Source organism: Lygodium microphyllum, chromosome 30, assembly GCF_053477565.2.
Source record: "Lygodium microphyllum isolate KBCC chromosome 30, Lygodium_microphyllum_v1.1.10, whole genome shotgun sequence".
NCBI classification, from domain to species: Eukaryota; Viridiplantae; Streptophyta; class Polypodiopsida; order Schizaeales; family Lygodiaceae; genus Lygodium; species Lygodium microphyllum.
The window spans coordinates 70,625,804-70,645,750 of record NC_141164.1 but is presented as its reverse complement, the minus strand read 5'-3'; the positions used below and the strand labels follow the sequence as shown (position 1 = coordinate 70,645,750).

The following is a 19,947-nucleotide window of genomic DNA, read 5'->3' as shown; positions in this document are numbered from 1 at the left end:
GTACCAACAAAATGTGTTGGTACACAAAGAATAAAATGTATTTATACTCAGGGCACGTACAGTGTGCGCTCACATGTACAGTGTGCGTGCACTATATACACGGAGGTCACCGGGCCTTTATATCCCAACAACCTCCCATTTAAAGGTTCGATATGAACCTCTAGCTAACCAACTCCCACTAGTCGAATGCAATGCTTGTGCTGAGCTCTGCTTAGACTTTTAGTGAAAACATTTGCAAGGTTATCTTGTGTTTTAATCTTGGTCAATGTGATTTGACCATCTTCTAGAATCTGTCTGATGAAGTGATATTGCACATCAATATGCTTTGTGCGTGAATGATACATGGCATTCTTAGCCAAATACACATCACTCTGGCTATCACATCCCAAAACTGTAGTACCCATAGACATGCCGAGATCATCTGCAACTCTGCTCAGCCATATATCTTCCTTAGAAGCTTCAGTAGTTGATATGTATTCAGCTTCAGTGGTACTCAGTGCAACAATGTTTTGCAACCTGGAACACCAAGAAACAGCCCCACCAGCAACTGTAAAGACATACCCGCTGGTGGACCTACGAGTGTCGAAGTCACCTACCATGTCTGCATCACAATAACCCTGCAAACTAAGTGCACCCTGCCCATAGCAAATACTTTTTCTTTGTGTACCCTTAAGGTATCGAAGAATACACTTGAGAGCCTCCCAATGTGCTTTACCAGGCTTTGACATAAACTTGCTAACAACTCCCACTGCATGAGCAATGTCTGGACGAGTAGCAACCATAGCATACATAAGAAAGCAACAAGCTGATGCATAAGGAACTCCCTTCATAGCATTTGCTTCCACGTCATCTTTCGGGCTGTTGGCTTTGCTAAATTTGAGATAAGGAGGTAAGGGTACCCCAAAAGGCTTAGCTTTAGCCATGTTAAATCTATCCAGTACCTTTCCAATGTACTTTTCTTGAGATAAAAACATCAATTTCTGCATTCTATCTCTACGAATCCTCATGCCCAAAATATGCTCTGCATTCCCCATATCTTTCATGGAGAAAGATGATTTCAGCTGATTTTTGAGAGCATCCAAGCTAGTCTTTCTTTTCCCAGCTAGTAACATATCATCCACATACAAAACAAGTATTATGGGGCTGCCATCTGTATCCTTTTTCATGTACAAGCAATGATCTGCATGGCTGCGTGTAAACTCATGAGATAGCATAAAAGTATCAAACTTTTTGTACCACTGCCGTGGTGCTTGCTTCAGCCCATATAGGCTGCGTTTTAGCTTACACACCATCTGCTCTTTTCCAGGAACTACAAAGCCCTCCGGCTGTTTCATGTAGATTTCCTCATTAATGTCACCATGCAAGAAAGCTGTTTTTACATCCATTTGATATAGCTCTAAATCAAAAATAGTAGTAAGAGAAAAAAGCACACGTAAAGTGGTCATCTTCACAACAGGTGAGAAGACCTCTGGGAAGTCAATCCCTTCCTTTTGTGCATAACCTTTGGCAACTAGCCTTGCCTTGTACTTGGGTTTCCCATCAACTGTCTTGACTTTGTACACCCATTTGTTTGGAAGTGGCTTCCTTCCCTTTGGTAATGACACAAGATTCCAAGTATCATTTGCATATAGAGATTTAATCTCTTCCTGCATAGCTAGCTCCCACTTACTGCTTAACTCACATGACTTGGCCTCTTTGTATGTAAGAGGCTCACCCTCATCTGTAAGCATCACATAATGCAAGGAGGGGTCAAACCTATGTGGTTGCCTTCTTACGCGTGTAGACTTGCGTACCCAATGATCAACATTTTCAGGAATTGGGTCTATATCAGGAGGATATTATTTTCAGCAGTCATTTGTTGCTGTAAACCATTTTCAGCATGCTGTTCATGCTGTACAGCACCTTCATTTTCAATTCCAGCACCTGCATTTTCATAATCAGCAAGCCTATCTTGTGTCCATGACCTCCTTGTGCTTCTATTTGCTGTCCATCATCATCTGGCTCAAAAGTAACCAGCTGATCATCAGTTTCAGCCTGTGGTAGAGCACCTTGAGGCTCATTTTCTGAAGTTATGGGTGGCTGCAAACTCTGAAATTTCACCTTTTTCAGATCTTCATTAGAGGCTAAAGAGCCTTTCAGCAATTTTGCCTCATTAAACACAACATTACGGCTGCGAATAATTTTCTTGGACTGAGGTAACCACACTCTGTAGCCAAATTCACCCTCATCACTCTAGCCCATGAAAATGCCTTTGGTGGATTTTGGGTCAAGTTTGTTCCTCAGCTCATCCCTAACATGTACAAAAGCATCGCAGCCAAATATACGTAAATGGTCATATGAGGCTGATTTGCCTGACCAAACCTCCTCAGGGATGCCATTATTTAAGGACTTATTTGGAGAGCGGTTGCAAATGTGAACCGCGGTTTTGAGTGCCTCTCCCCAAAATGCATGAGGGAGATTGGCAGTGGATAGCATGCACCGCACTCTTTCACATAAAGTCTTGTTATGTCTTTCAGCCACCCCATTTGAAGAAGGACTGTAAGGGGCTGTAAGCTCCCTCTTAATACCATGTAAGTCACAAAATGACTTGAATTCAGTCGATATGAACTCACCCCTATTATCAGTTCTCAAGCATTTCAGCTTTCTATCTATTTGACTGGTCACAAATGCATGAAAAGTTTTAAAAATAGCAAACACTTCACTTTTCTTTTTCAGCAAGTACACCCAAATCTTCTTGGAACAATCATCAATAAAGGAGACAAAATATGCAGCACCACCCAATGATTTCACGGGCATACTACATACATTAGAATGCACTAAGTCCAAGACATTGGACTTACGAGAGACACCAGAGTAAAAGGAAATTTTTATTTGCTTTCCAAACTGACACTCATTACAAAAATCAAGTTTAGAGCCTTTTCCATCAACCCTCTTCAGAGAGGTAAGAACATCAAGTCCTTTTTGGCTCATATGGCCTAATCTCTTATGCCATAACTCCAAGTGGCTGCAAATTTCAGCAACTGCAAGAAACTTGCCATTCAAGGCTTTACAATGCAAACAATACAATATGTCCTTCTTGGTTCATTTGCAATCAGCACGGAACTCTTTTTTACTTTCCACAAACCACCACCAAACAGTGTGGTGTAGCCATGCAAGTCAAGCTGACCAGCAGATAGTAAACTGTTTTTAATGCCAGACACATATCTGACATCTTTCAACACAAGCTCTTGACCATTGTCTAAAGACAAGTGTACGGTGCCAATCCCATCAATGCTGCAAGCATGGTTATTTCCAAGGTACACCTTTCCATAACTGCCTACATTAAACATAGCAAAACACTCCAAGCAAGGAGTTACATGGAAAGAGGCACCAGAGTCTACAATCCAAGTCTGAGTGACACCATCATCAACTGACAAGAGTTCATCAATCACATCAGCCTTGGTAATTTGCATATCCTGCATGTGATATACAAGGGCATCATAATCAACTGCACATAATACATCAGCGTCTGTATCTGAAAGCTCCTCTATGAGCACACTAGAGGCCACATTGGCCTTTTCTTTGCCTTTGGATGTCTCCAATGCATCTGTCTTTTCTTCCTTCTTCTTTTTATCTCCTGCATTCTTCTTTCTCTCTTGTTCCTTCTTGTAGTACCTGCAATCAGGTTTCTTGTGGCCCTTCCGACCACAATGATAGCAAGTAATGTCACTCTTATCCTTTCCTTTGCTCTTGCTCTTGTTTCTCTGCCCTGCATATGCATTTTTCTTTTCAGCCCTGCCCCTTACATTATAAGCTGAGTTTTTGCCTTCTCTACTAGACATACGTCTAATTTTTTCATTCAAGATAGAACCCCTCACCCCATCATATGAGAGATTGGGGTTATTGCTGAGTGAAACCACCAAGGTTTCCCACGAGTCCGGCAGTGTCATGATCAAAAAGATCGCCCTCAACTTATCATCAAAGTCCAAGTTTGCATCTTTGAGCTGATTTAGAATCTCTATAAATGCACTCAAGTGCTCAGCTGCAGGCTTTGACTCATCCAGTCGCATATTCATCAACTTGCGCATTAAATGCACATGATTAACAGGTGTGGTGATCTCATAAGTAGTCTTTAGCATCTCCCATATTGCATAACGTGTGTCTAAACCCTTAATGTCTGTTAGAATGTCATCAGTGACACCCATCTTTATGTAAGCCATAGCCTTTTTATTCACTCTGGCCCAATCTGCATCAGACATTAGTGCGGGTTTATCTTCCTGCAAAGCATCCTCACAATCCTTCAGGAACAAAATGCCTTGCATACGGTCTTTCCAAAGGTCAAAGCCATGACCATCAAACTGTTTGATCTCCATCAAACTCTTGATGTCTGAATTTGAAGAAGTTGTAGTTATTTTATCACGAACACAAGAGTAAATGCACTAATCTTCAGAAGCACAAGCTGAACCAAGAAAATACCCTACTGTTTTTCCTCAAGCAGAAATAAATCTCTGTTGTTTATACATTAACCAGCCACTGCATGGGCAAAAGATGCAGAACTTTACCAAAATTCTGCGTAAATCCCCAAAATTTCAAGTCCAAAATTGCATGGATGTCAGTCAATCTGACCCAGCTAAGTAAAGCTTTGCCAATATATGAAAAGCCCCAAATTTCTGGGATCCAATGTTAGGAAATTTTACCCAAAAAAGCAAAATTTCGACAAAATTGGCAAAATTCCCAATTTAATTGAGATCACCGCTCGCGATGTCTGCAATTTCTGACTCAAAAGTCAGTCACAGGCATGAATGATGCCAAATCTGGGAAAAGCCCCAAATTCTATGGTCAGATTTGCACAGATTTTGAAATTATGTCTCTAGTGTGTGAACTCCCGCCAAGGAGGAGGGATTCAAGAAAAGGATTTTTTAAAAAAAAGTTTGGGATTTACGAAATGATAGGGGGGGGTGCGTTGACCCTGCCCTGTTACGTTTGACGCTTGCTCGCTGGCGCCGCCTGCCTATCGCCTGTTACGTGACCTCTGCACCCACCTCTCCGCCCCGTCACGTCTGACGTCGCACTGCACAGCGTCGTCCGCCAAGGCTGGTTCCGTCCGCCAGTCAGTCGTTGCACTGCACAGCTGTCGCCTGCACTTTGTCACGCTGGTCTGCTGGTTCCCTGCTACAGTCACCTGCTGACTGCTGCCACAAGCCCAGTATAGCCATCGCCTCAATCTTGGAAGCGTGCAGAGTCTTGGCTTTGATACCAGTTGGACTGGAAGGACACAGCTGAGGGAGTTTGAGATCGAGCAGGAGTGTATGAGTGTGACGGCTAAAGAGAGTGTGAGCAGAGTGAAAGTCCGAGACGATAAGAGTGTACCAACAAAATGTGTTGGTACTCAAAGAATAAAATGTATTTATACTTGGGGCACGTACAGGGTGCGTTCACATGTACAATGTGCGTGTACTATATACATGGAGGTCATCGGGCCCTTATATTCCAACAGAGGCAATGGAACCCCAATTGTTTTTCTCCCCTCCATATTGAAACGTTGCAAAACCTTGGAGATATGCTCCTATTGAGATAGATAGAGTAATCCTTTTGACCTATCTTTGAGTATTCGTATGCCAAGAATGTGATTTGCATCACCAAGATCTTTCATGTCAAAGCTGCCATGAAGATTTTGTTTCACCAAGTGGTGATATTTTTTGGAGTTGCTTTCCTTATTTACTTATATAAATATTTCATTTTTCTTTTCTTTAGTTGTTGTTGCTTTTTACCCCCAAAGTTCTCTTGGATTAAGCCAAGATCTTTGCATGGCTAGAAGAGGCAGCCATTGGGACAAATTGGACTAATGGTTTGTCTGAGCCTTAGGATCGGTTCCATATTGAATGGCCACTAAAGAATAGAATGCCAGTGGTTTGGGATTGTGTGCTTAGCCACTGGAGATGGTACAGGATAATGAGCCTAGCCAAGACAGAAGATGCACATGTGAGAATGCTCAGGGAATAAAAGTTACCGTAATTGAGCCACATCTCACTTTTTGATGTGGTTGCAATGATAAAAGTTGCTCAGAACAGCTTGAGAAATGTAGGGGTAACCATCCCTAAAATTTAGGGAGTTTCTATTTCTGGATCCCGGAATCTGTTCCCGTCATTATCGTCGTTTTTGCATGAGGATTAATTCTCCAGTCTGTGCTAAGGTCAAATTTTGCACCGATCATGGAGAATTTTAGACCGGAAGGTTTAAAGGGGAAAATTGTTACATGTATGCCATGCGGCACAAATTTAGAAAAGAGAGAGAGAGAGCATTAAAAAAAAACGTAATAGGCATGAGGGGCGAATCTGAGAATGAGGTTTTGAGGAGCTGAGGGCAGATTGCTCATGTACGGAGGTAGAGCTTGCTCCCTCTGGTCAACTCTCTCTCTATTCTCAAAGGAAGTGCTTTGCATGACGATGGGTTGATTCCATTGAAGGTATAGTTTTGTGTTTTCTTTGCACTTCTGCTGAGGCAAGAGCCTCATTGTTTAGGTTTTAGGAGTAGCTATTGGCTTCTCCAATGCAAGAACTAAAGAAAGTGATGACCATGCCACATAGGAGCAAGGTTTTTTAGCTCTAATTTAGTGCTATTTGTGGGACTGTTTTATTGCTGGAATGTTGCTAGGCTATAAGGGATGTTGTTTTGGATATGCTGGACAGTAAAAAAATAGTAAATATAGAGTTCTGCAGACTGCAATTCTGCACATGAATCATTGAGTTATGGTTAGAGAAAATGCTTTCCTAAAAGGGATGTTGTTCTGGATATGCTAGACAATAAAAAATACTAAATACAGAGTTTTGCAGACTGCAATTCTGCACATGAATTATTGAGTTATGGTCATAGAAAATGCTTTCCTAAAAGGGATATTGTTCTGGTCATGCTGTACTGTCCTTATGCAGCTGGGATTTACTAAGAAAAGATGAAAACCAACTATTCACAGGTTATGTATTTTGGAACATTTCATTTTTGTAACTTTTCATCTTTTAATTGATAAAGAAATACTGAGAGGGGCATCGGTCATCGGGGCCAATTTGGTGTTGAGCGAGGGAGTGAGGTCTTTGTTTGTGTGTGTGTGAAAAGACCAAGTATTAATTGAAGGAACTACCGCTTTATGTGAGTCATAGACCGGTTTCACTTTACTTCAGTGAGTCCAAGGCATGAGTATCCCTGCCAGCAATCAACATGTTATCAACATACAGAACCAAGATAATCAGGCTGCCATCTGCTGCTTTCTTGGTGTACAACCAGTGATCAACTTGACTTCTGGCTGCATAAATGCATCAAACTTATGATACCATTCTCTTGGTGCTTGTTTCAGCCCATACAAACTCCTTTTGAGTTTACATACTATCTTCTCTTTACCTTTTGCCACAAACCCTTCAGGCTGCTGCATATATATGTCTTCATGCAGATCACCATGTAAGAATGCAGTCTTTACATTCATTTGTATGAGCTCCATATCTTCAGCTGCAACCAAGCCCAAAATGGTTCTGAATGTAGTCATCTTGATTACAGGAGAGAATATCTTATCAAAGTCAACTCGATGTTCTTGCTTGTACCCCTTCGCAACCAATCTTGCTTTGTACTTTGGCTAGGAACCAGAAGTGACCTTCATCTTGTAAACCCATTTGCATGGAAGGGTTTTCTGTCCTTTAAGCAACTTCACCAAGTCCCAAGTGCTATTTTTCTTAAGAGATTTCATTTCTGAAAACATGGCTTTATACCATTTCTTGCTGTCCTGTCTGTCCATTGCTTCCTTGAAGCAAGACGGTTCACCACAATCTGTCAACATGACATAATCAGCCACATTGTTTGCACCAAGAATGAATCTATTAGGTTGTCTAGTAGCCCTAGACGATCTCCTAACCCAATGATCATTGTTTGCTGGCAGTTGAGCATTTTCAGCTTGCTGTCTTGGCATTTCAGCTCGCAAATCAGCATTAACAACTTGCTGTCTTGGCTGTTCTTGCACCTGCAGTGGCTCATTATCATGGGCAACAGCTAGCTGATCATTTCCAGCACTATTTTATGCATTTACAGGTTCATTTACAGCAGGTATTTGCTGCTGTACATCGGGCACATTTCGCTGTCCAAAATATATTTTTTCTTGGAATACAACTCTACGGACCTCCTCAGTCTTTTTGGGCTATTTATGCATGCGATCTTTCCGGAAGATAACATCATTGCTACGTACTATTTTCCTTTTCTCAGGATCCTATAATCTATACCCCATTTCACCCTCGTCACCATATCCTAGGAAAATGCATTTACAGGACTTTGGCTCAAGTTTGTTGCGTTCTTCTTTATGAATGTGCATAAAAGCCTCACAGCCAAACACTTTCAGGTGAGTATATGAAGGTGGCTTGCCCTACCACGCTTCCTGAGGGATTCCCCTCCCCCCAAAGACCTGTTCGGTGACCAATTAATCAAGTGAATAGCTGTCATAACAGCCTCTGTCCAGAAGCCATGGGGTAATGTAGCATGAGACAGCATAGTACGGATTTTATCCTGTATGGTCCGATTTTTATGCTCTGCAACTCCATTTTGAGGTGGATTATGAGGGGCAGTGAGCTCCCTCTTTATCCCTTTGCTATCACAAAATGCGTGAAAGGCCTTGGACACTTATTTCCCACAATTGTCAAAGCAAAGATACTTAAGAGTCTTATCAGTCTGATTTTCAACCAATGCCAATAATTTTTGAAACTTGTCAAGCACTTCGTCCTTGCTACGAATAGGGTAAACCCATACCTTTCGTATACAATTATCGACAAAGGTGACAAAGTATTTCTTTTCCCCTAAAGATAACCCTGGCGTCTGACATACATCGGCATGTACTAACTCTAAAGGAGAAGATTTCAATGAAAGAGACTTCTTATGAGACGTCTGTGCATGTTTACCATAAACACAATGATCACAATGCTCAAAATCAGCATAACGAAGACAAGGCAAGTAATCCAAATGAGAAAGCACTTTCATTCTAGTTTGACTCATGTGTCCCAACCGGCCATGCCATAAAGAAACACTTGGCTGCTCGGTCACGACAACAACATAGTGACGCACACTAGATACATGGAGAGGATACAAGGTATCACTTTTACAATCTTTGGCAATCACTCTAGATCGCTTACAAATCTTCCATTTCCCATCACCAAAGGTGATATGAAATCCATCGTCATCTAGCTGCCTTGTGCTAATCAAGCTCTTCTTGATCTGAGGTACATGCCATACATGCTGAAGTGTGAAGACAAAACCATGCTGAAACTGCAATTGCACACTACCAATACCTGCAATGTCACATGTATAGTTGTTCTCCCCAAGATGGACAAGACTATGTCAACCCTCTGTATAGCCAGAAAATCACTCACAATGAGGGGTAACATGAAAGGAAGCACTTGAATCTAGAATCCAAGGTGCATGTCATCATCCATATCGGCAAGTAAATCATGTGTACTAAAGTGTGAAGAGACAAAGAGTACGTCATTCCCACTGTCACTGTCATGAGTGACTACATTCACCTCTTCAATTTTGACACTGCTCTTCTTAGGTAGACTCTCTTTCTTCTCTTCCTTGCTATCATCCATCTTCTTGCCCTTTCCTTTCTCTTTCTTCCATTTGTAGCAGCCACGTTTAAAGTGACCCTTCTTGCCACAATGATGGCATTCAACATCCTTACCACGTGATTTACTTCGTCCCTTGCTATCAGATTTGCCTTTCTGTTGTGATTTGCCTCTAGTATGCAAAGCACTGGAAGACTTATTGGATGCATTGTTCTGCCGATTCATGTCTTCCATGAGTAGAGCACTCTCTACATCAGCATACAAAAGCATCGCATTAGAATTGCTCATAGCAGTCCTGAATGTATCCCAACTCTCTGGCGGCAGAGTGCAAAGCAAGAACGTAGCGTTAAATTCTTCATCAATCATGAACTTCAAGGCAACAAGCTGGCTGAAAATGGAGTTAAACTCACTCAAGTGAGTAGACATTGTTGTACCCTCTTTCATACGCAAATCCATAAGCTTTTTCAGTCAGTAAACTTTGCTTGTGGTACTCTTCTGGGCATACAGTTCTTCTAGTCGAGTCTAGATAGCATAGGCAGAATCCAAACCTTCATTGTTAAACAACAAGGGATAAAAAATTGATAGCTCGATGGTTGAGCGTGAAGCTCATTTAACTCATCTTTGTCTTCCAGTTCTATATCTGCGGGCTTTGCCCTTTTGGTCTTAATCGGCCTTGCTTGCTTCTTTTGCAACAGGATATTATAGCACTGTTTTTGCCAGACTGCAAAGGTATGTGCTCCTTCAAGCTTCTTAATGTGCATGAGATGACTGCTGTGATTGCTGCCAGTCATGATTTTCAGCCCAAATGTGACCAAAAAATTCACCAAATGCAGGCCCAAACTGCCACGCAAGTGACTAAGGTACAAACAAGTATCATCCAGCAATAAATAACCTCGTAAAAGCAGAAATTTCAGATCTGCAGATAAATTTTCAAAAGCACTAGACCTTGTGCTACAGCACTCCACAACTGATTACTGCTGTTCCAAGGACAAATACATCACATTACATGAGAAGTCCCAAATTTTAGCTGCAATTTCTGTTGTACATGCACCCACGGGCACAAAATTTGACACGCACAATCAAAAGCCCCAAAATTTTTCGCGCTCAAAGCATCAACCATACATTTGCACTATCTCTGAGATGGGTAGAATATGGCAATTTTGCCAAAATAGAGCAATTTCAGCAAAACTAAAAACCCCAAATGTTGGAGGCAAAATGCCACAAATTTCTGCAATTTCTAAGACAAATATCACTGCTGTGTCTTGCTCGCATCAAATCTAGACAAATCCCCAAATTTTTGTCACAAATCTGCCCAAAATTTTGAACTGTGCTTACATGCTCAAATTCCCGTCAATGAGCAAAGGGCTTGCTTGCAGGGAACCTTTGAAAAAATTAACTATTTTGCAAAAGAAAAGTGACGAAATTGCCGCGTTTATAGCCGGCTGCCCGTCACCCGCTCGCGTGACGTGCTCGTGACTTGAAAAACGACGTTTTGAACTGCGTCTGAAGTGCGTGACCTGCGCGTGATTGCGTCTAACCAGGAAATGACAATTTTGACGTGCATGCAAGTTGGAACTGTCACTTCATTGAAAATATGGCCTGTTGACTTGCGCCTGACTGCTTGAGCTGTCGCCTATTTGTCCAGTGAAAGAACAATAACGAGCTGACCTGCACGAACTTCAAGAAGTGCGAACACCTTAGCCACAGCTCTGGTACCTGTTTGAAGTGAGCGATGCAATGTCCCGCGATGAAAATGTTAGGTAGAGAGCAAAACGTGAGTAAGAGTAGAAAGTGAGAGTCAAAGAGAGAGATGCATGATGTTCTTGGATACAATCTTTTTGTGTGTACCTCTTTAGGTTTTAGATAGATATATATAAAAGTACAAATGTGCTAAGAGTGTGTTCACACCCGTGCACATATAAAAGGCACGATGGGCCTTTATTCCCAAGAGTTTCCATCCATTGGTGAACAGCCCAGCCATTGGAGGTTGTCAAAGAGCTGCCCCAAGCTGATCAGGAGGCCATTGAAGGTAGGTGACAGCCCTTGTGGGCTGTCTATAGGCATGTGACAGAAATTTTGGGGTCCACAAGGGAGGCAGCTGCATGTGGGGCTCCTGTTGAAGGGGCGCTGCAGTCAATCAGCCATTCACAGCAACTCTGAAATTTGTCTCTCCAGCTTCATCTCTATTCTCTCATGCAATTCATAGCTCCCCTCAAGAGATCTCATCCGAATTTAGTCCCAAGAGGGTGCAATTGAAGAATTTTTGCTGCTAAATCCTAATTTACAGCAAAAATTAGGATTTACTAGCCATTGGGAAGAGTGCTCAGAATTCAGGGCCGAGTACTTGAAGTTCAGCAGCTGAAATTTGGGGATTTGAGAGAATTTCAGGAGGCTAACCAGTTAACATTAAGTTTGGGGCAGAATTTGTTTTTCAAGGTGCAAATTAAAGACCAATCCCCAAGCAAACCAAGGGGTAAGTTGGTTTGAAAACTTATTGATTGTTATGGACAGCAAGATGTATTGAAGGTTGAAGGAGATTGGGCTAGATCTCAGTGTACTTTAACCTTTAGCAATAGAAGTTAAAGAAATACCTCAAAGGCGGATCTATGTGGTCAAGAAAGAGAAAGACCTAGTACCTAGTGCAGGTTTTGAGGCAAGTGAAGTTAGAGGTAAAGTTTCCATATGCTTCTTGGTGAAGCTTCAATGTTGTTTCATGTATGGATAGATGCAAATGGATGGAGGAGTGTGACTTGGTAGATCATCCTCAATATTGCACTTTACCTTGATGTGTTTTAGTTAGAGCGGGCTCTTTTGGGCTTAGTGCAACATAGAAGGTCGAGAGTATTGCTTGATGCTCTAAGTGGGCATGTGGTCCAGCAGGCCAAATTAGACATGCCCTTTGGAGTTCAGAATGAAATTGGTTGTGATGGTTGGCTGCTGGCAATGTAGGTTAGAGTCCTCCACTATCCTTGATTTTGGTCTCCACTACCTTACTTGCCTTGTTGGGGTTTACCTGATTGAGGAGTGAGGGTCTGATTGTTGGGTTTGGGTTGTGTGCCTCTAGCCTTTGAGTGACACTCGTTGGTCAAAATGGTGAGGCTTTTGACAATATTGATAGTACCTATTTTTCTTAGGCACATTCTACCACCCGGGTTTCAGGAGTAGTTGGTGTTTCCTTGGAATTCACTTGATTTTTTTGAGGTTGGTTTTGATTTGATTTTGATTTTGATTTTGTTGTTTCTTGTCTTTCCCTTGCTACTCTTTTTGAGAAGTGATAATAAGAGTCCTCTCTAAAGAGTGAGTGGAGGTGGTGGGTAACTGGTCGAATAGCTAAGCGTAACACAATAGCTGACACTCCAATTCATAGAGTGTATGCATGGTGGGTTGTGAAATCACTTGTTGAATAAAGTGAAAATATTTATTTGGGAGCTTATTTAGAACCAATGTGACCTGGTCGTCATAGTATTTGGGAGCCCCCATTGTGGACAACTGGACAAGCGATCACCGATATTCAAGCAACTTGACCTTAAGGTCATCCCAATCCATGATCATAATTTCATGTTCAAGATTGATACAATGGTTCTTGTCCCAAGCCCCATAGCAGTCAATCACACATTCCCACCACTTAGATGCAAGATCAAAATGTTAAAGTTGTGAATGGAATTCTATAAGCAGTCATTGCATTAACTCAACAATAATTGAGACATTACGTGCCTTCCAAGAAGGAACAACCTCAAAGGGATCAAGGCAAGGGTTTGGTTGGGATTCCAATCCTTATACAAGGTCCCACGAGATCCATGAGTCCAACGAAACGAGTCTTGTCAGTGAATGCATGCGTGACTGGTGAGAAGAATGGTGTCGGGTAAGAGGAGTAAGGAGGATAGAAGGGAAGGTAGGATGGGTAGGCAAAATTGGAATGAGGATTTCCATAAGGTGCTAATGGAGGAGGCACTAGAAGCCAATAACCTTGACCAACTATTAGCTAGGGCATTGGAACATAACTGAAAGGTCTACTAGGTATAGATAAACTATGATACCAATTGATCCACACTCGGGAATGCATGGGAAGATATCCCATGCAATGAAAATCTTGAAAATGTGTGAGATGGAGGTTGAGCCCCCCATGGGTGCATTTGCATCACTTGGATGTGTGAGCATAGAGGTCCTAAAGGTTGTGCCTATGTTTGAAGACCTCTAAAGGCTGTGCCTATGTTTGAAGACCCCTCGGTGTGATGTGAGATATCGCATGTGGTGTGTGAATGGTGATGCAGGAGGAGTGAGGGGAAAGGGTGGGTTTTGAAATTGAGGTGATGATGAAGCAAATGTGAATACATAAATTGATTTTCTGAGTTTAACAGTAGAAATTGAAATGTGGAAGATGATGCAGATGCAGAAAAAGATAATGTAGCAACTTCAGAATGACCTTGAGAAATGAAACTTGAAGGAAAATATGAAGAAGAAAGACTTACAAAAGGGTTCAATGATTTTCTTCTTATATGCAGCTCTTCTTGTGTTTACATAGAGATAATAGTCCTCTTTAGGACTTGGAGCACTACGCATGGATTGAAAAATTTATTCCTCTTATTGATTATTACCAAAATCTTGCAAGTGTAAAGAAATACTCATCTACAGATAACAAGCACAATTGTACGACAAAGCACAAACTAATAAAAGAACGCAATTTGGCTAGGGTAACTTAGAGACAATGAATACTAAAGATAAATGAATGAATAATGAATAAATACAATGCTCAATGCAACAAACACACTATGCAAGGTGGGTATTGAACCTTGAACTCCGGTGTCTCTAGGATCGGGGCAGAGAGTATGAGCTGGAGAGTGTGTCATGCTTTGACGCACCCCAAAATGCAACAAACAACATTTGCATGTGTCTAGCAGTAGCAAACATAGATCACGGAAGACTAGATCAGTGCCCGACAAAGCTCGAAATAGTAGGCAACTGGCTGCAAAAGTGTTAGATGATGCAGATGAAAGCAGTTGGAGTGAAAACCCAGCCTGTAGTGATGACATCGCAGCTTGGACAGCAAATGCAGATCAGATGATGACATCAACTGTAAATGCTGGCAGATCTGCAGTAGGCGACAGGTGGAGAAAGTCAAACGCAGGAAAAACAGGGAGACCAGCAGCAAATGCAGCCAAATCTGGAGTGGAAACAGGCTAAACAGTAGTCGTCAGCTGCAGGGGAGTGTCTAGAAGTAGGCTCCAGGAGTAGACAGCAGCTTGAACTGAGATATCCTCCATTGATGGGGTGTGGACAGCAGTGACAGGCACCAGCAATCTGCAAAACAGGAGTAGGCTGAGTGGTGGGCAACTTGTCTATTTATAGAAGTATGGATCCTCCCAAATTAGGGTTTGGCTTATGGGACACAGACACTCTAGGAACACGTTTCTTTTTAATGGAAGTTTGGTAATAACTTGAGGCTGTAATAAAGAGCTTTATAATCCATGTTTAACTCAACACTGAAGGCTGGTTTCAGCGAACCCTCCAAAGCTGCCTTCATCAGATCCTAGCTTCAAGATTTATGGTTTGCTAGACTCGGGATCCATTACGAAGGATGACTCTTTCTGACACTCTCCCTTTGACCTCTTGCATAAGAGAATGGCTACTGGAATTGTGCTCTGAGCAGACAAATGTATCTCTATCTAACTCATGCATCAATCATCCATTTCTGCTTCATGTGCATTCTTGTCGGAGTTCCTTGTGTTTGTCGTGTTCATACACTGTGTTTTCTTTGCAAACTCTAGTGTATCTTCACATTGTAGTGAGCTGATACTCTTGTAAAGAGTTTTATAAGGTAACAAAGTGTTTGGTTTTATGACAGCTACAGAGTGTATTTGTATTTTGCATTTTTGCAAGAACTATATACCTTCACCTCTAGGTAGCTTGCTTTGACACTCGTGGATTCACGTGGAGGATAATGCTTCTTCCTCTTATTTCTCATTTTATTCATCATTCCTTGTGGTGGATGATGGGCGTACAGTTTTTGGAATACATCAACAAAATATATTGGTTCTCAGGCCCAACTCTCCTCCTCTCTATATTCCTCTTTGAGAAGGTGCATCTTAATCATTGCAATCAGCTGATAATGGCCACCTCTCACTTGGGGGTGAACAAACCATCTTGGCATGGCTTACATGCCGACGTCTTCATTTCAGCAAGGCTTGATGGCATCCTCCTCTCTCTATATTCCTCCTTTAGAAGGTGCATCTCAATCGTTGCAATAAGCTTTGGAGCCAGCTCTCAATCGGGGGAGAGAACAAACCATCTTGGGACAACTTACATGTCAACGTCAGCAAGGCTCAACGGCAGATTTGTGTAATCCTTTTGAATTATATGAACTAGATTCTGTCTATGTTTCTCCTTTGTTATGCAATAACTAGCCATGAGATACTGCAGAGACCTAGAACAGTACCAGTATGAGCATAGAGGAGACTCTAGAAGCAGAAGCAGTTCACTGAGTATATTTGATGCTCCTCAAAGTTTACCTTCTATTTTATATGAGCTTGAGTTTGCTGCCCTGCATTCTGAGTTCCTACGCATTCCTCCCCATCCTTGCACACATCTAGGTCTTCGCACTTACATTCAGACCCTCTCTTTCACCCTGCCATAGGCTACCCCATCGTATTCATATCTTAGATCCTCATAAAGGTCGTTATGGAGCAAGCAAAGCAAAAGTTTGCATATGATATTTAGCATTAGCAACTCTGAAATGTAAATCCCTGATATATGACTTACCATACTCATGAATCAAATGCTGCATACCACAAGAAAATCAAACCTGTGCCCAATTAGTATCAACCAAGGTTTGTAAAATCAATCTTTCAATGAGTGCCCTAACCATGGTGGAGAAACCCAGATGTGTTAACTATTGTGAATTAATAGTAATGTTTTAAATGGCAACTGAAGATTATTGATGGACAAACCAAATTGCAGAGTGTCATGACAATGGGATAATGAATTGAGAATTGTAATGAATAATCCAAATCCATCCGACAAGTGAAATCAACAAACTGAGCAGCAAATAACATCTAGCAACGATAAAGTCAAGCTGCATATTGAGTAAATGCATTACGATGAAAAGCATAACTAGGACAATCTGGCATAAGAAAACAGGTCACGAGCATGCTACTCAGCCATGCTTTAGGCCCATGCTTCCTTTTCAGAGCAAGGAAAGTGCATGCGCGTGCATGCATGCAGGCATGCACTCATATGTTCCTTCAAAATACCATTAGTTTCAGCTAGTCATGTTTAAATCTTCACACATCTCGGACCGCTAATTGATGTTCTTTACAGCACAGCTGGAAGCAGTTAAAAATGAAATCAAGTGCTCCAAGTCTCAGGAGGATGCCGAAAAATTAAAAAATGCAGAGAGGCAACTGATAAGTAAGGTATTTTTCTTGTTGTTTGGTTCTTTTGAATATGATACTAGAAACAATGTAGAGTGTCTATTTGTCAATGAGATATCTATCTAATTCTTCTCTGTTTGCATCATAACCTTTTGCTTGTGTTGTCTTTCAACAACTCTCAATGCAATATAGTGCTATAAATCACTGGTTCTTTCTCCGAATCACTTCTTCTATATTCAGCAGAAAATTCTGACTTTTAGTTTCCTTTTGTTAGATCTACACAGAGTCTGCAGAAGTTAAAATATCTGCTGTACAAGACTATCTATCAACAGTAATCGAGGTGGATAATTTTAACACTTAGCAGATAATCCTTTTTGTCAAAAGATAGCAGTGTCAGGGCTACATTCAATTGTTAAAAAATCTGTGTAGAATGACTGGTCCAATGTGACTTTTTGGCAGGCGGACTGCAAATTTCTAGTCTTTGCCCATCACAAAACAATGTTGGATGGCATTGAGCAGTTTTTCATGGTAACTATTGCTATGCATTAAGGCTCTTATCTTTGAGATTGCACTACAATGAGTTTTGATGTGACACTGATTATACAAAGTTCAGAAAAAAAAGGTTGGGTACATCAGAATAGATGGAAGCACTGAAGCGTCTTCCCGCCAAGCACTAGTTAAAAGATTTCAAGAGAATGAAAATGTGACAGCAGCATTGGTAATATTTTTGTTGAAATTCTGGCATCTTACAATGTCAATTTCACACTCTGTGATATTGCACCATAATTTCTGTCCCTGTGTTGTGCAATTAGTTGGGCATCCGAGCTGCTGGCATAGGCCTGAACCTGACTGCTGCAAGCACGGTGATCTTTGCTGAGATGTCTTGGACTCCCGGTGATCTTGTGCAGGCAGAAGATCGTGTGCACCGTATAGGTCAGGTAAGCATGCTCTAGTTTTTGTGTCGAACAGCTCTTGGTTGATGGTGGATTCTGTTTGCCTTGAGGTGATGGTTTACTTTAAATATTACTTTTGTGACAAGTAATTTGTTGTCATTCTGTTTGGATCAACAATACTTTCCCATCTAGCAGGTACTATATATTTCTACTAGGTTAATTTTGGTCTCTGCGGACCATTCTTGTATTTTGTAGGGTTAGCTTCACATCAAGATTTTTCTACTGCAGTGTCTTAACCGTTCTTGTTCTCTCATAAGATTGTTTTATGACTAATATCTGTTTTGTATTCTACTTCTTGCGTCTCTCTGCCACAGGTCTCTTCAGTAAATGTATATTATTTACATGCTCATGATACAGTGGATGATCTAATTTGGTAATGTCTTGAAAGCAATGCTTGCTTCAGAAAACCAGGAAGTCTATATTTATTGATCACTAATTCATGCTGTTTGATTGATTTGGTTACGTGCAGGGAGAGTGTACAACATAAGCTGGAGAATGTTGGCCAGGTACATTTTTTTCATCCATGCTTGTCAGATTTTCTACCAATGTCCAAACATTTGTATCAGTTTTTGGGATGAGGATTGATTGTTTGCTCTAAAATTTAGATATACCAAGTGCAGGTCAAGGACTGCACAGAAGAAACAAAGAGCAAAAAGTTGTTGCATGCTACCTAAATAACATTTCTAGCAATTTCACCTACCAGTAGGTTGGCACTCACAGTAGATGAATTTAACTTTTTACAGGTTTTGGATGGAAAGGAGGATACTTTGCATGTAGCTGCAACTGGACGTCATCAGAGTTTACACCCAGGACAATGTACATTGAAATCTTTCTTACGCCCTTGTACTAATCTCTCGGTTGTAAGCTCCATGGGGGATAATGCTGATAGAGTATCTGATATCAACAAAAAGAGGAAGTACAATGTGCTTTCTGAGGACATTGATGATGTCTGAGAGCTTTCCAATAACCTTAGCAATTGAGCATGTTTTGCTACTTATCTGCATGTTGTTTAAAATTACGATCGCAATATATAATGGCTAATGCACCATTAAATGGTGCATCAATATGTTTTGTGTTTCTTACTAAATAAAGCTCATATTTTGGGATGGGTGGCCAGCCTTGGTTTTGAACGCTGCAGATCCCTTCTCAAGGGATTTTATGCTTTAAAGAGTTAAAGCTTCTAGCCTTCCAAAAAGCAATGCCATTTCATAAAGTTTTGAGAGTACCCTTCTTAAGTCAGTTCAAGGAAAAATTTTGCTAGGTTTTCCTCTTCAAAGGAAATATAATGTGGGTTTAAAAATGAAGCATGGACAAGTCTACGTGCTAGGTTGTAAAGGAGGGTCACAACACATGAAAACAAAGGGGCACGCGATAAAGAGAGGTGGGGTGAATTAATCACAAGGGTCCACATACATGTAAGTGCCGCCGAAACGTGTAGTCATAGTAATGGGAAAGTAATGGAAAACAATTTTATCTATTGTAGTTTTTTGTGCATGTTTATTGATGTGCACATGGCCATTCCTAATAAGCAGATGTATTCATGTACTGAAGTTTTGTATGTAGATGCATGGCTGAATATATGTAGGTAGCATGTATTATTTGTACCTAAGTTGTACATGTAGATGCATGGCTGAATATATGGAGGTACTGATGTCCAGATGGCCATGTCTAATAAACAAATGTACTCGTGTACCTAAGTTGTGTATGTAGATGCATATATCGATGCATGGCTGAATACATGTAGGTAGCATGCATTATTATTATCTGCAATAACACATGCATGTGCGTATTTATTGATATAATAATCATTTAAACCCATCATGGATCCTTGCTTGTTTGAATTACATGTACTTTAATGTAGGGACTTGTTGGGTGCATTTAGCCACTCAAGCTAATAATTTTTTCGTCTCAACTATATTTGATCACATCTCAACTCGAGAGCTTATTGAACATCTTCCTAAGAGCTCCAAGCACCAATGCTTAGATGGATCAAGTGCACCAAAGCTTGTTGTGGATCGAACATCAATGGTCATTAAACTAATCTAGCAATGGACTTTCTTC

General features: G+C 41.1%; 1 protein-coding gene across 2 annotated transcripts in view; it reads left to right on the top strand.

Annotated features, from left to right (window-relative positions):
* The window catches only part of CHR18 (chromatin remodeling factor18), a 105,936-nt gene extending 86,927 nt beyond the window's left edge, over nt 1-19,009 (top strand). For both annotated transcript variants that reach the window (XM_087673468.1, XM_087673469.1), the window contains exons 23-30: nt 16,886-16,975; nt 17,208-17,273; nt 17,393-17,461; nt 17,547-17,651; nt 17,746-17,871; nt 18,201-18,259; nt 18,356-18,392; nt 18,630-19,009. In XM_087673468.1, coding sequence (XP_087529594.1) covers nt 16,886-16,975; nt 17,208-17,273; nt 17,393-17,461; nt 17,547-17,651; nt 17,746-17,871; nt 18,201-18,259; nt 18,356-18,392; nt 18,630-18,839 — 762 coding nt within the window. In that variant the 3' untranslated portion in view covers nt 18,840-19,009. The remainder of the gene's footprint in view (nt 1-16,885; nt 16,976-17,207; nt 17,274-17,392; nt 17,462-17,546; nt 17,652-17,745; nt 17,872-18,200; nt 18,260-18,355; nt 18,393-18,629) is intronic.
* The last annotated feature ends 938 nt before the right edge of the window (nt 19,010-19,947 follow it).